This window comes from Leucopleurus acutus (genome assembly GCF_964270905.1).
Source record: "Leucopleurus acutus genome assembly, chromosome: 18".
Lineage (NCBI taxonomy): Eukaryota > Metazoa > Chordata > Mammalia > Artiodactyla > Delphinidae > Leucopleurus > Leucopleurus acutus.
This window is the reverse complement of record NC_139160.1, coordinates 64,723,121-64,737,857: the sequence shown is the minus strand read 5'-3', so window position 1 is coordinate 64,737,857 and position 14,737 is coordinate 64,723,121. Positions and strand designations below refer to the sequence as shown.

The 14,737-nt window shown below is 39.2% G+C and overlaps 1 protein-coding gene across 1 annotated transcript in view; it reads right to left on the bottom strand.

Annotated features, from left to right (window-relative positions):
- The window catches only part of DNAJC3 (DnaJ heat shock protein family (Hsp40) member C3), an 83,430-nt gene that overhangs the window by 55,323 nt on the left and 13,370 nt on the right, over positions 1-14,737 (bottom strand). Inside the window, exon 2 of the mRNA XM_082859489.1 lies at positions 8,764-8,874. Within this exon, the coding sequence (XP_082715615.1) occupies positions 8,764-8,874 (111 nt within the window). The remainder of the gene's footprint in view (positions 1-8,763; positions 8,875-14,737) is intronic.

Here is a 14,737-nt window from a genome sequence, read left to right as displayed (position 1 = left end):
CTTTGCACTTACTCACAGGATTTTAGAAAATTACAGATTTCCATTTAAACTGATATACTGAATGTGCAACTGCTCTCTCCCAAACTCCAACTAAAATGGCAGTGAAGAAATAAAGGTACAGACCATGGGACAAAGGAGAATGGAAAAGAGAGTGAGACCAGAGAGTAAGGCTAGAGTCGCTAACAATATCTGAAGGAAGGAAAGCAGACAGATGAGTTAGGTGCTTGAACTAACTCTACTCTGCTCAGCACCTACAAAACGGGGGAAGGAGTAAATTCAATGAGAAGTAAACCTCATGCTGCCAAACAATCCTTCTAAAAAGCAATATATATACATTTTGTTTTCTTAAAAATTATCTTGACCAAATCGTCATGTACCTTAAAAAAATAAATATTTATGCACATAGATATTCATTACCATAAGATTTACAACTAAAATTCCCTAAAAGTTCTATCCCTGAAGGTCTTATCATTTGTAAAACATTATAGTATGGGAACCTATATGGCAGGATAGTATATAATCACTCAAAATTATGATTTTAAGGAGTTGTTAACAGCATTGAAAACTACCTGAAGTACTGCTGGGGGGAGATAAGGCAGGAAGAGAAAACAGGCTATAAAACCATATATGAAAGAAGATACACAAATGGCCAATAAGCACATGAAAAGATGCTCAACATCACTAATCATTAGGGAAATGCAAATCAAAACCACACTGAGATACCACTTCACACCCATTAGGATAAGAAAGGGGAGAAAAAGAAGACAGAAAGGGATAAGGAAAGGAAAGAAAGAAAGAGAAAAAGAAAAGGAAAAGAAAGGGAAAGAAGAAGGAGAAAGGGAGAATGGGAGAAAGAAAGAAAGGAAGGAAGGAAGGAAGGGAGGGAGGGAGGGAGGGAGGGAGGATTAGTAAGAGTGTGGAGAACTTGGAGCCCGTGTGCACTGCTGGAGGGAATGTAAACTGGTGTGGCTGCTGTGAAACACAATACGGAGGCTCCTTACACACTGAACACAGAATCACCCTATGAACCACCAATTCTACTTCTGAGTACACATACCCAAAAGAAATGAAAGCTGACTGCCAAGACATGGAAGCAACCTAAGTGTCCATCAGCAGATTAATGGATAAAGATGATGTCGTGTATATATATACAATGGGATATTAGCCATAAAAATGAAGGAAATTTTGCCATTTATAGCAACATGGATGGACTTGGAGGGCATTATGCTAAGTGAAATAAGTCAGACGGAAAACGACAAATACTGTATGATATCACTTATATGTGGGATCTAAAAAATGCAACAAACTAGTGAATATAACAAAAAAAGAAGCAGACACACAGATATAGAGAACAAGCTAGTGGTTACCAGTGGGGGCGAGGGAAAAGGGGAGGGGCAATATAGGGGTCGGGGATTAAGAGGCACAAAATATTAGGTATAAGTTACAAGGATATATTGTACAATATGAGGAATATAGCCAATATTTTATAACTATAAATGAAGTATAACCTTTAAAAAAAAAGAACTGAAAGCTGATATTTGTACACCCATATTCACAGTGACATTATTCACAATAGCCCAAAGGTGGAAACAACCTAAATGTCCACCGGTGGATGAGTAGATAAATAAAATGTGGTATACACATACAATGGAATATATTCAGCCTTAAAAAAGGGATGGAATTCTGATAAATGCTACATTACAGAGGAACCCTGAAGACATCATCCTAAGTGAAATAAGCCAGACACAAAAAGACAAATATTGTACAATTCTACTTCTACAAGGTACCTAGAGTAGTCAAATTTATAGAGACAGAAATTAGAATGGTGGTTGCCAAGGAAGGACCGAGAAGAGACGGGGATCAGAAATGGGGAACAATTGTTTGATGGGTATAGAGCTTCAGTCTGGGATGATGAAAAAGTTCTGGAGATGGATGGTGGTAATAGTTGCACAACGATGTGAATGCACTTGATGCCACTGAACTACATGCTTAAAAATGGTTAAAATGGTAAATTCTGTTATGTATATTTTACTACAATAAAAAAAGCAAAAGAATGAGGCAGTCAGGGGAAAAACAGGACTATTTTTGAAAAAATAAGAGAATTGGGCATTTTAACAATATAAGACTTCTTTTCCTTAAATCTAAAATAAAAAACAAAAAATCCATATATGTTCCCAGCTAAGCATCACTGAACTTTCTTCCCTGATCAATTTCCCTTGGAAGGTAAGGAAAAAAGAGCAAAGTCAGTAGCCTTTGCTAATGACTTTGTGGGAAATACAGGTTATTTCCCACAAAAATTGTAATTAGCTTGAAGAATGAGTAAGAAACAGAGGAACTATATTTAGAGCATACTAGCCAGATATATAATATTTCTGGTTCAGTTCATATTTGATTTAGAATGTGCAATAAATGTAAAACATATGGTACTTGGTCAGCACAACTGGCCATAAGAATGATCTGACATCTAAGAATTAGTGAAACTTACAGTGACTGTGTCTGAAAGCAGAAGGAAATTCACTTCAGGTCAACAGTAGTTACGTGGGCAGAGACTGGATTTTCTTCTTTATATAGTTCATATACATATTCCAAAATGTTTCACAATGAACATGGATTACTTTTATATTCATTAATTTTAAAAAAGTTACCCACTCCTAGGCATGCATCCGGAGAAAAACATGGTTCAAAAGGATACATGCACCCCAATGTTCACTGAAGTGCTGTTTACAATAGCCAAGACGTGGAAGCAACCTAAATGTCCATCGACAGATGAACGGATAAAGAAGATGTGGTACATACATACAATGGTATATTTCTCAGCCATTAAAAAGGATGAAATAATGCCATTTGCAGCAAGATGGATGGACCTAGAGATTATCATACTAAGTGGAGTTAAGTCAGAGAGAGAAAGACAAATACATGATATTGCTTATACGAAGAATCTAAAAAAAAAAAAGAATACAAATGAACTTATTTATGAAACAGAAAGAGACTCATAGTCTTAGAGAACAAACTTATGGTTACCAGGGGGGAGGAGGGGGAGGGATAGATTGGGATTGACATGTACACACTGCTATATTTAAAGCAGATAACCAACAAGGACCTACTGTATAGCACAGGGAATTCTGCTCAATATTCTGTAATAACCTAAACGGGAAAAGAATTTGAAAACGAATAGATACACGTATATTTATAACTGAATCACCCTGCTATACACCTTAAACTAACACAACATTGTTAATCAATTATACTCCAATATAAAATAAAAATTTTTAAAAAGAAAAAAAAAAGTTAAGTTCTCCATGACTTATTTACACTAATCGAAGAATAAGAAATACTAGAAACGACATGATTTAAGGCCTAGAGTTTACACCACACATCTTCATATGTCCAAAACCTACTCCATCTCTGAGGCACAGCTCAAATGACTTTTTTGATTACACATGTGAAAATAAACCTTCCATTACTTCGGTTTCCATAACACTCTATAATATATATCTCCCACAGCACCTAACACTTATCACTACCTCCTGATATCAATTATTTATATGCTTACCTCACTCTAGAAAAAAATACATTCCTTGAGTGAATTCATTTTTCGTGTCTCTATAGCACCTTGTAATCAAATGAAAGGAAATGGAAACAAATTCCTGATAACTCCAACAAGGGACAGTCCCACATCCACTCAACACTGAGACCTGCCGGGAATAAGCCAGGGACCCAGAGAAGTCAGCACAGACATGGCTCTCAAAGAGACGTGCCTCACCAGGACACTCAGATCATCTCCCCCACGAAATGAGCAATGGCATTTTCAAAAACAGGTGTTGCTAATTTTGAATACAGTATGACTCTCTTTCAAGAAAAGAAGAATGCTTATTGCTGGCTTCGGGCATTTTATCAAGAAGGCACCTTCAGCAAAAATTGCAATGGACTTCTACTTGGAAAAAACCTGACCGTTTCAGTCTATGTAGAAAAACCTCCAAAGATTAAGTATGACAAAGCTTTTTATTAAGTATTTGATTATACATACATAACAAATGTCTATATAAAGTATTTCTGGGGCACTCACTTTCACTTATTTTGCTATTCAGTTTTTAGGTATTTTTAAGATATGAAATGGGATTGGAACCCCAATTTATAACACTGAACCTATAAAAATAAGGAATCAGATGTCAATGGTTCAACCTATGAATCAAGAATCAATGTGCTTAGTGGTATAAGGTCACTTGAATGGCAAATATCAAAACAGCCTTCCCTGGCTCTTCATCTTAAAATACCATCAGTTCCCAGAACTAGTGTCCATTCCTAAATCATTATGCAGGAAGTAGCAACTGAACAAGAATTGGTTTAAGAAACTCATGCTTAGTTTCTCACAATACAAGATTTGATAACCTTGAAAATAATCACTTTTCCTATTATCCATCCAAATATGATACAGTTCATTATTTAAATTATATGCAAGCCTACATCTGTAAACACTAGACTTCATTTGAAAACATGTCAAATTGTTATACTAGTTTATTCAAAATTTGAATATGAGAAATGAATTTAAGGTGTAATCCTAAAACTATCAAACAATTCAAATGTGAGAAAATTAGCCCTAATAAAGAAAATACAACTACTATCTGGAGAAAAACATCAGAAAGCCAATTACGAATGATTCTGTAAATGGTGGCAGTGGTGTGAACACCACCCTTGCAAAGGTACAGAAAACTTTTCATTCTTTCTCCCAGCGAACCCAACTCTTCCCCTTCATTCATTCAAACTTTTACTGAGCACCACCAGAGACTAAAATAATAATAGTAATCACAATAATAAGATAGTACTTATCCTTAAGAAGTTCACAATCTTCTGAACTGGAATGTGACCTTTGAAGGCCACTAGAATACACTGTGTCCTTTCGTGTAAATGTGAATAGTAATGTCCATCCCCATTTCACAAGTAAAGTTCAAATGCAATGAGAAAGCACCACAATATGTTTAAGTACCAAATTAATGAAGCCATGGATTTTTTTTGACTTAGCCAGATTATGTTAAGTGTGATACCGGTTATCCAAGCAATTGGAGAAACCTATCATTTCATTCATGCCCACCATTTAATCCACCACTTTAGACATTCATTCATGCCAGATACACCTAAGACACTCTGTAAGGTCTACCAAAGAAATGTTTCAGACCCTAGGACTCTTTATCCCCATAAGACCATGCTGTAGAAATGAGAGGCAGGGCATCCTCACACCTGCACTGTGGTTTTCTCTGATGATAAAATCTCTAAACAAAACCTGTGTCTGACTACGTCATAATAGTGAAATAGATGCAACTGTTTCAGGAGACTATTTAGAAAGTGATACCAACACTCTTCATTAAATCACAGTTTCCAACAGATCAGGAGTATTTAGGTTCCAAATCTTAAAATTCTTGCCAAAAAATATTTATACACCAGATGCAAAGAAATTTCAAAGCAAATAACCAATAGATCTGTACTACAATTATCTGTGTTGCTATTGAGTTTTAATACATAAACCTTTTATTGTGTAAAAATGTAATTATCAAACATACCATGCCTAAGTAATATTCAAAATGTAACCAAGTAATTTTTCAAAAATGAAAATGGGAAAGGGGTGTCACAGTCATAAATCATGTCAGCTATAACATTATAATAAAAAATGAGTCATTGATATGCCCAATGCCACTAGCCAAATTCTATTACAAACTCTAACATCAATTTCTAATCACAGGAAAAGTTAAAGAGATAAAGTACATTACAAAATTCAGAAGTTGGGAAGTATAAACATTTAATGAATTTTTATAGTCAGTTTAAAGCAATGTACTAAAATATGGGTGACATTTTACCACAAAAAATTATTGTACATTTTACAGTAGCGCAGCTCTTTGATCTACTGCAGTAACTAGAGTAACTGCATAACCTATTAGTCTAGAAGTCAGGAGACCTGGACTAATTCACTGTTAGCAAGAGGCTTTCACTAACTCACTGGGTTACCTGAAGCAGTAAACATGGCCATACTAAACTGGATGTTTGGTAAATGACACAATTGAAATAGAAGATCTACAGTTCTTTTCTGATAAACAAACATCTCATAAGAGACTCGACAGGCCATGACACCACATCACCCTATCACTACCTACTGTATACTCCCATCAACTACAATTTAAACTCTATTTTCTATGGTTAGTTATTTTACATAAACTAAAATGATGACTATCTCAAACTACACAGGTCTTCCTCAAATTATGGTAAGTGTACCATTTGAGAACCACTGTTACTTGCCAAATTATGATGAACAAAATGACACTGCTATTTGAATTCTGAAGGCACTAGCAGTGTCTCACTTTTTCCCTTTACTGAATTTCACAAATAAATTACCACGTTTTAGCTTTACTAATTTACATCTTTCAGTGTAGATAATAATATATTATTGGTTATTTTGGGGGAAGAGCCATCTCTAGAATTCCTGTATGGCAGTGAAGCTAACAAAAAACAGGCAGTCATTTTAAACGAAGTTAACAACATGCCACAGCCCTTAACGTTCTTATTAATTTGTGAGATTAAAGAAAGCAAATAATAGGGCTTCCCTGGTGGCGCAGTGGTTGAGAGTCCGCCTGCCGATGCAGGGGACGCGGGTTCGTGCCCCGGTCTGGGACGATCCCACATGCCGCAGAGCGGCTAGGTCCGTGAACCGTGGCCGCTGAGCCTGCGCATCCGGAGCCTGTGCTCCTTAACAGGAGAGGCCAAACAGTGAGAGGCCAGCGTACCGCAAAAGAAGAAAGCAAATAATAAAGTATAAAATAAGTAGAAGGTATATGGTTCTGCAAATATTCTCATGGTAGCAAGGAAGAATCAGTTTTTTCTTTTTAAGACATGCTTTATCTAAGACAATAACTGAAAAAATGTTAATTACCGTGCTGCAGCACTGAAGACAACTCAAATCACCAGAGAAAGTGTGGACTTAGGAATGACCTGGTCACACAGTATACGGTCTCTAGCGAAAAGTAACTACTGCAAATTGTGCCAATTAACTACAACTTTCCAAGGTGAGCTAGTCACTGAAATGGAAAAATCTTCCCCTTAGAAGCTCCACATAGTTAAGAAAACTCTATTAACATAGTAAATTTGCTTTTAGAAAAGTCTTAATTTTCGAAGATACAGTATTTCTATATACCTTACACATGAAACTGTCCCCTATTTTCAAAGAAATCTTTATATACATTTCTCTCATCTAATCTTCACAGAAAGTCCTTTTTTTGGTGGCAGAGTGAAACTGCTGGGAATGTGCAGGTCACTTCTTTAAGCCTACACTTTCTTACGTAACTTGACCAATGTCACAGAATTATCAAGTGGCAAAGCCAAGATTAAAATCTAGGTTTCCTATTATTCCAGAGAGCTAATAACGTCAGTAATAAAAATCTAAGTTCAAGAAAAAGCATGAAGAAAAATATCACCAAACCAAAACCTAACTACTTTTTGCTTATATAGTAAGTTACAACAATTGGATAATTCTTCTGGTGAGCAGAACTATATCTGATTAAAAATACACTACTCATTACTCTGCAGGTTGACTTGTCACTCTTAACCATCCCAAATAAAGGTAAGTATATATAAGTAAATAAAAAAGGAATGAGGAGGGCTTCCCTGGTGGCACAGTGGTTGAGAGTCCACCTGCCGATGCAGGGGACACGGGTTCATGCCCCGGTCCGGGAGGATCCCACATGCCACCATGGAGCGGCTGGGCCCGTGAGCCATGGCCGCTGAGCCTGCGCATCCGGAGCGTGTGCTCCGCAAGGGGAGAGGCCACAGCAGTGACAGGCCCGCGCACCGCAAAAAAAAAAAGGAATGAGGAATATCGATATCAAAAAGCTTTAGCAAAAAACTTTATGTAGTGACTCATAAGAAAATCCTCTAAGACCTCATTCACAACCTGTTTACTCTGGTCACCTCGTTTCTCACAGTCCCAACAGATTACACACTGCAAAGATAGTTGATGCTACAGACAGACACAGGTGAGCAATAAGAAAAGCAGCAGCCTAAGGGGTAGAGAGTCTGACCAACAATGAACAGGAGATGAACTGCAGGATCCCCCAAGGGCCTCAAAGTAACTACTATACTGATGATCTCAAATCATCAAGAAAATTAAAATTGTATTCAGTGAAATCTGCTTAAGGAGGCAGAAAAATATATACAGTCGGCCCTCTGTACCTACAGGTTCCACAACCACAGATAGAAAATATTCGGGAAAAAATTCGCTGCGCAACTATTCACATAGCATTTGCATTACATTTACAACTGTTTACATAGTATTTGCACTACATTATGTATTATAAGTAATCTAGAGATGATTTAAAGTATACGGGAGGATGTGTGTAGGTTACATGCAAATACTACACTATTCTATATAAGGGACTCGAGTAGCCACAGGTTTAAGCATCCGAGGGGGCCCTGGAACCAATCCTGTGAGGATATCTAGGGATGACTATAATACATTGAGAAAAGTGTTGTCAAAATTATCTTGAATTTTTCTTAGTACTTAATAGTTGTTAAGTCTCAATTACGTGGAAAAATCTTCTTATGTTAGATACGTATGTATTCAAATATTGTGCTTTTATTAATCTATTTCACCCAGAACCCTGTATTTTAAAATATTTTATTTAAACAATAAATAATATTTATTTTAAATGTTATCCCAAAAAAGGGTTATAAATTAGAATTCACTAAGATGGCCACTGAGTGTTTTGGTTCTGAGATACAAACCTACTGCAGCATGAAACTGAGATAAGGCATCAGCTAGTTGTCCAGCTGCAAGAAGTTTCTTGCCCAATTCAAGATGTTTCTCAACATCTGCATTTACTCCACATTCAGCACCTAAAAACAAATAAAAATAATAATAAATTAACTTTCCACGAACCAAGACTTAATTCTAAAGAATAAAATGTTTAAAAAACAGCTGTCGGCCTCCTTCATTTACTTAGATGAGAAAAGTCACAGAAGCTGAAAAGCGACCTAGAGAAAGTAACAATAAAGTACAAACAGTGCTTCATTTTATAGAGTAGAAGCCACCCAAAAATATACCCATATCGACCTAGTTAGTCAAAAGAATGTACCCAGTCTACAAAATGCAAGGAAAACTGCCTAACACGGTACTAGCAAAAATATTTATAATTTGTTGTTCAACAACAAAATTAGAATTGCTTTGTTAAACTAGAATCTCACTTCAACGAATATTAGAGTCCACTACAATAATCAAGAACTTACTGAGCATCTACAGGGCACCAGGCACTGTTCTAGATACTTGGGATAAGTGAGCAAAACAAAAACCTCTATCACTCATGGCACCTGACATTATAGTAGCAGGAGACAGACGTAAGAAAGGAGTGAATTACAAAGTAAGGTAGGTAAAAAGTAGAGCTGCATGAGGGGGTCAGGAGTGGCGGGGCTTTCAGTATTAAATAAGGTGGTCAAGGGCCTCATTGAGAAGTTGACATCTGAGCAAAGACCTACTTGAAGAAAGTGAGGACTCACCAGGCAGATATCTACTAGGATAAGAGCTTGCCAAGAAGAAGGGCCAGCTAGTGCAAGGGCCCTGGGTCAGGAGCATGCCAGGTATGTCGTGGAAACAGCAGAGAGGTCAGGATGGCTACCACAGAGCCAACAAGGGAGATAACAAATAAGATGAGGTCAGAGTAGTAGAGGGTCCGACTAGGTTCAGCTTTGGCTTCACTCAGCAAAATCGGGAGCTGGCGAGGAATCGTGAGTAGAATAATACGATCCGACTGACCAGGCCAATTTTCAACCAACGTGCCGCCTCTCGGCTCTGAATTCATCCTTCAGCTCTTGACTGTAATGATGGGCTGGAGCGTGTAAGCATCCTTCTGTACACTGAGCACAGTGTTAGGCTTTGTCAGGAAAGGGTGCTGAAGGGGCACTGCAGGAAGGACACCTCCTGGTCCCCACTGCTGCCTTTACTTTCTTCTGGCTCCTGCTGCGTGGCGTGCAGCGGGGAGGACATCCAGTGGTGCCCTGGCCTAGCTGTACACCCAGGGATCCAGTCCCTCAGCCACCTGGAGCCTTGGTCACACACCCCTCCCAAGCAGGATGCCATGTACTCCAGGCTTCACACCCACAGCAGCACCCCAACTCCCCCCACACCCAAGCCCACCAGCTGGGGCTCACCTACACCTGAGAAGGTGGTTTCTCGCTTCCCCAGCTACTGTGGACCAGCTCTATCCCCGACAACTCAGCGCACTTTCCTACCAGCAACCTTAGCCTGCAACTATACTGTCTCCGATGAAGTCTGAACCCCAGCCTTGAGGAGAGGGTCCCCCTCCAAGTTGGCCCTTCCTCGGGGAGTGTCTCTCAGTCCTAGACCAATCTGCAGAGTTCTCTCTACATCATTATGGTCACCCTCCTATCATAATAATTCTTTATATTAAACTTCCCCCTTTAAAATCACCTGTGGTTCCTGTCTCCTGCAGGGATCCAGACTTTTACACACAAATGGTACTAGGAGTGGTTCTAAGAGACAGAGCCACAAACATGGGATTTAAGGATTGGTTTGGTCATGCCCTTGAGCTTGAGTGCAGGGCTGAGTTCCCTGTCAATGAGACACAAGAGGTTAGTAATCTGTAGCAGGTAGTAGAATCAATTAATGAAGATATCGTTTGTGGTTGACAGAAAATGAGTACTAACTGAGGCACATGCCTTGGAAACCGAAGTGGCTGCTGCACTTGACCATCATGGCAGTAATGATGAATATAAGGACTGCGACGTGGGGTGGGTTCCTCTGAGCACACTAGAGCACTTAACAGAGAGAAAATAACAAGCTCGGGGCTAACTCCTAGCTCCACTCAGTCTGAGAGATTCCATGGCAGCCTTGAAACCATCTCTCTCTCTCTTCTTTTATTTTTTTTGTAGCCACAGAGCTGATTTAGCTGAAAATCAGGCACAAAATTTAATTTTGAGGGCTGTTGAATTAAAACAATAGTTGAATTCAGAGTCTCGCCAAGTTTCTCCTGTGAAATTCAGGACATGTATTAGTAAAGAATGGGATCTTCAAACTTCGAATGGAGACATCTGGTTGTACCTGGATGAAACTGACCAACTTAAACCTCCCAGCCCTTCTGAGCCTCCTTTCCAGTAGAAACAGCTTGCCTTCCACTATCAGAGAAACCTAGCCTTCCACTGCTTACAATTCCTAGGACAACTACTTAGGGAAGATGCCATGAAAGGGGATGCTCACTCAGACCCACCCTAACCATTCCAGATGTCACTAGCAGGTATATACACTATGACCTAAGGAAAATAGTTTACACACCAAAAGAACTGCAAGACTTTGCTGATAAACTAGCAGAAACCCATGGAACACGTGTGGGAATGGATTCTAAAGGTGTTAGAACAAGAAGAGTGGAATATAACACTGTATCTGGTATCATTAACTGATGTGTGCCCACTTACTAGAGCAGAGTTCAGCAAACTGCTTTTGTAAATAAAATTTTACTGGAACACAGTCACGCCCCTTCATTACACACTGCCTAAGGCTGCTTTCATGCTACAATGGCAAAGTTGAGTAGTTTTGACAAAAGCCATAGAGCCCACAAAACCTAGGGATGACTATAATAGACTGAGAAAAGTGTTCTGTCAAAATTATCTTGACTTTTTCCTGGTACTTACAGTTGTAACTTAAGTTACATGGAAAATTCTCTTATGTTGGATACACACGCATATGACTGTTATGCATTTATTTTATTAAACTACTTCACCCAGAATCCTATATTTTTAAATATTTTACTTAAACAGTAAATAATATTTATTTTAAATGTTATCCAAAAAAAAAACTATAAATTAGAATTCACTAAGACGGCCACTGAGTGTTTTGGCTCCAAGATACAAACCTAATAATGCAGCACAAAACTGAGATAAAGCATCAGCTAGCTGTCCAGCTGCAAGTGGTTGCTTATCAAGGAAAAATGGCGTTTGCTGCTATACAGGAGTAGCAAAGAGGGCTACATCTGGAACCCAGAGGATTCTCTAGGGTGTTAGTACTTCCATGCCCAATACTAAAGGTTAATTAAAAACTACAGCAACCAAAAATAGAACAGTTAAGCACTCAGACCCTTCAGGAACAAAGGTCTGGGTTACGCCATCAGGTAAAGAAGCCAGAGTAGCTGAGGTTCCAGCTGAAGGCATGAGAAGTATGGAACAGGAAGTTGACAAAGGATGCCACATATATCAACTCTGACCTCATGACTAATTACAGTTACTAATTGCTCATTTATACACGTTTATTTGTATATACGGTCAATCCTCACAATTCACAGATTCCATATCTCAGAACTTGCCCACTCCCGAAAATTCATTTGTGACTCCCTCCAATTCATCTGTAATCCCCAAATTAATATTCAGGGTGCCTTGGCAGTCATTTGAGGACATGTGAATGTGCAGAATGGTGGCACACTTGAGTCACTCAAAGTGCACGTTCCGAGCTGAAGTCAAACAAGGTGATGCTTTTTCTTCCTGTGTGAGCTCTCATGTTATAAGCAAGTGTCCTTTCTACAGTGTATTTAGTGTCATTTTTTTATTCTTGTGGGGTTTTTTTTTTTGGTTATTTCAGTGTCTAAAATGGCCCCCAAGCATAGTGCTGCCTAGTGTTACTAAGGGCAAGAGACTGTACTGTGCCTTTCGAAGAAAATATGTTTGGGGAATTCCCCAGCGGTCCAGTGGTTAGGACTCCGCGCTTCCATTGCAGGGGGCATGGGTTCGCCCCCTGGTCGGGGAACTAAGATCCTGCAAGCACGCAGAGCGGGCAAAAAACTAAAAAAAAATTTTTTAATTAAATAAAAGAAAATAAGTTTGTTAGATAAGCTTCATTCAGACATGAATGATAATGCTGCTGGCCATGAGTTCAATGTTAGTCAATCAATAATATATATTAAATAAGATATTTTTAAACAGAAACACACACAAAACAAAGTTATGTTTTGATCTGCTAACAAACATGTAGTGACCTGAGGCCTTGCAGGATCCTAACCCTGAATTTCCTCCCAGGTACAATGGTTCAGTATTTGCTAATTCAACGTTCGTAAAGACATATGGAATATAACTGCCATGAATAAGGAGAATAAACTGTACTAACCACATTTTCTCTAATTCCCATTTTTATTTTATAATATGCTGTTGGAATTAACTTTACAATTTCGTTTTTATATAACTGAATACTGAACAGGACAGTGATGGACTCAGAGTAGTAATCAGTAATAGCCAGTAACAGACACAGTGACTGTTGGAAACGTATCTTCTCAACCAGGGTACAGGTGAGAACTTCTTCGCTTATAAGAGGAGCTGTACCTTGTTAGGTAGGAAATAGAGTATTTTTGTTCTGAAGTTCAAACGTGTGTAGAAGGCGCATATGGACACGAAGCAGTCAAAGCACTTCTCTTTTACAGGGAACACGATGTTACGTGTTTCAGTGTGTAAAGGGACATTGCAGGAAAAAAAAATCCGAAGTCACCCCTCAGGAAGGCGGGGGGACGCATGGGCAGGAGCTGGAGGGACTCTCCGGGGCGCTGAGCGCTCGAGCCCTGGTGGAGGCCAGGGTTACACAGGCACACACGGTTATCAAAGCTCAGCAGATTTATGCTTGGACAAAGTGGACATTTTATTGTATATAAATTTTAATCCCCCCCAAAACTACTGATGATATGCATGTTAAAGTATTTAGGGACCTGTGTATTGATGTTATTTTGAAAAACATTTTTTAAAAAAGGATTAATGAATGGATGGATAGAGAAATGCCCAGATGGATATGTGTTAAAAACAAGCATACTGGACTTCCCTGGCGGTCCGGTGGTTAAGACTCTCCGCGCTCCCAATGCAGGGGGCACAGGTTCGATCCCTGGTCGGGGAACTAAGATCCCGCATGCTGCGCCACGCAGCCAAAAGAAAACAAAAACCAAGTATACTAATTACATTAATGATAGAGCTTAGGTGATGGGTATAGGACTGGACAGTATAAAACTGTTTCAACTTGCAAATGTTTAGTAACAAAATGTTGGGAAAACATACACTACAGTAAGTGTTTGGATGGGAGGAATACACACAGGGTGCTGTGAGGGCACAAGTGAAGGCGCCTAACACCTGTAGTTAAAATTAAATTTAAAATTCAACTACTCAGTCTCACTAGTCACAGTGTAAATGCTGGATAGCTAGCAGCTAGTGTGTGGGACAGCAAGGATGATACAGAACATTTGCCACCATCACAGAAAGTTCTACGGGACAGTGCTGGGGGTGAGGTGGGGGGTGCGGTCTCCCCGAGGTCCCCCCTGAAACCTGACGGACAAATGGGGAGGATGGACCTGTGGGAATAGGCTGAAGAGAGAAACCAGCACTCCAAACACAAAGAACATCATACTTAGAAGCCCAGAGCTCAAGATTAATGAGGCTTTCAGAGAACTCCAAGTCCAGGATTTCAGCCAGCTCTCCTCTCCATCATGACTTCATTGCTCTGAGTGGGTCACTTTCACTGCTAGAGGATTCCAGTAAACAGTCAGAAGGGACGAGGGAAACCAATAAACTCTCTGTTACAATAACCCAGGCGACATGACGCTGACCTGACCGTGCAGTAGTAGCAATGGAAACAGAGAAGAATACACTGCTTAGAAAAATAAGAGAAAGAAAAAGACGACTACCTGTGACTTATGTCAACTGTCTGGATGCAGACGTCAAGTGAAGA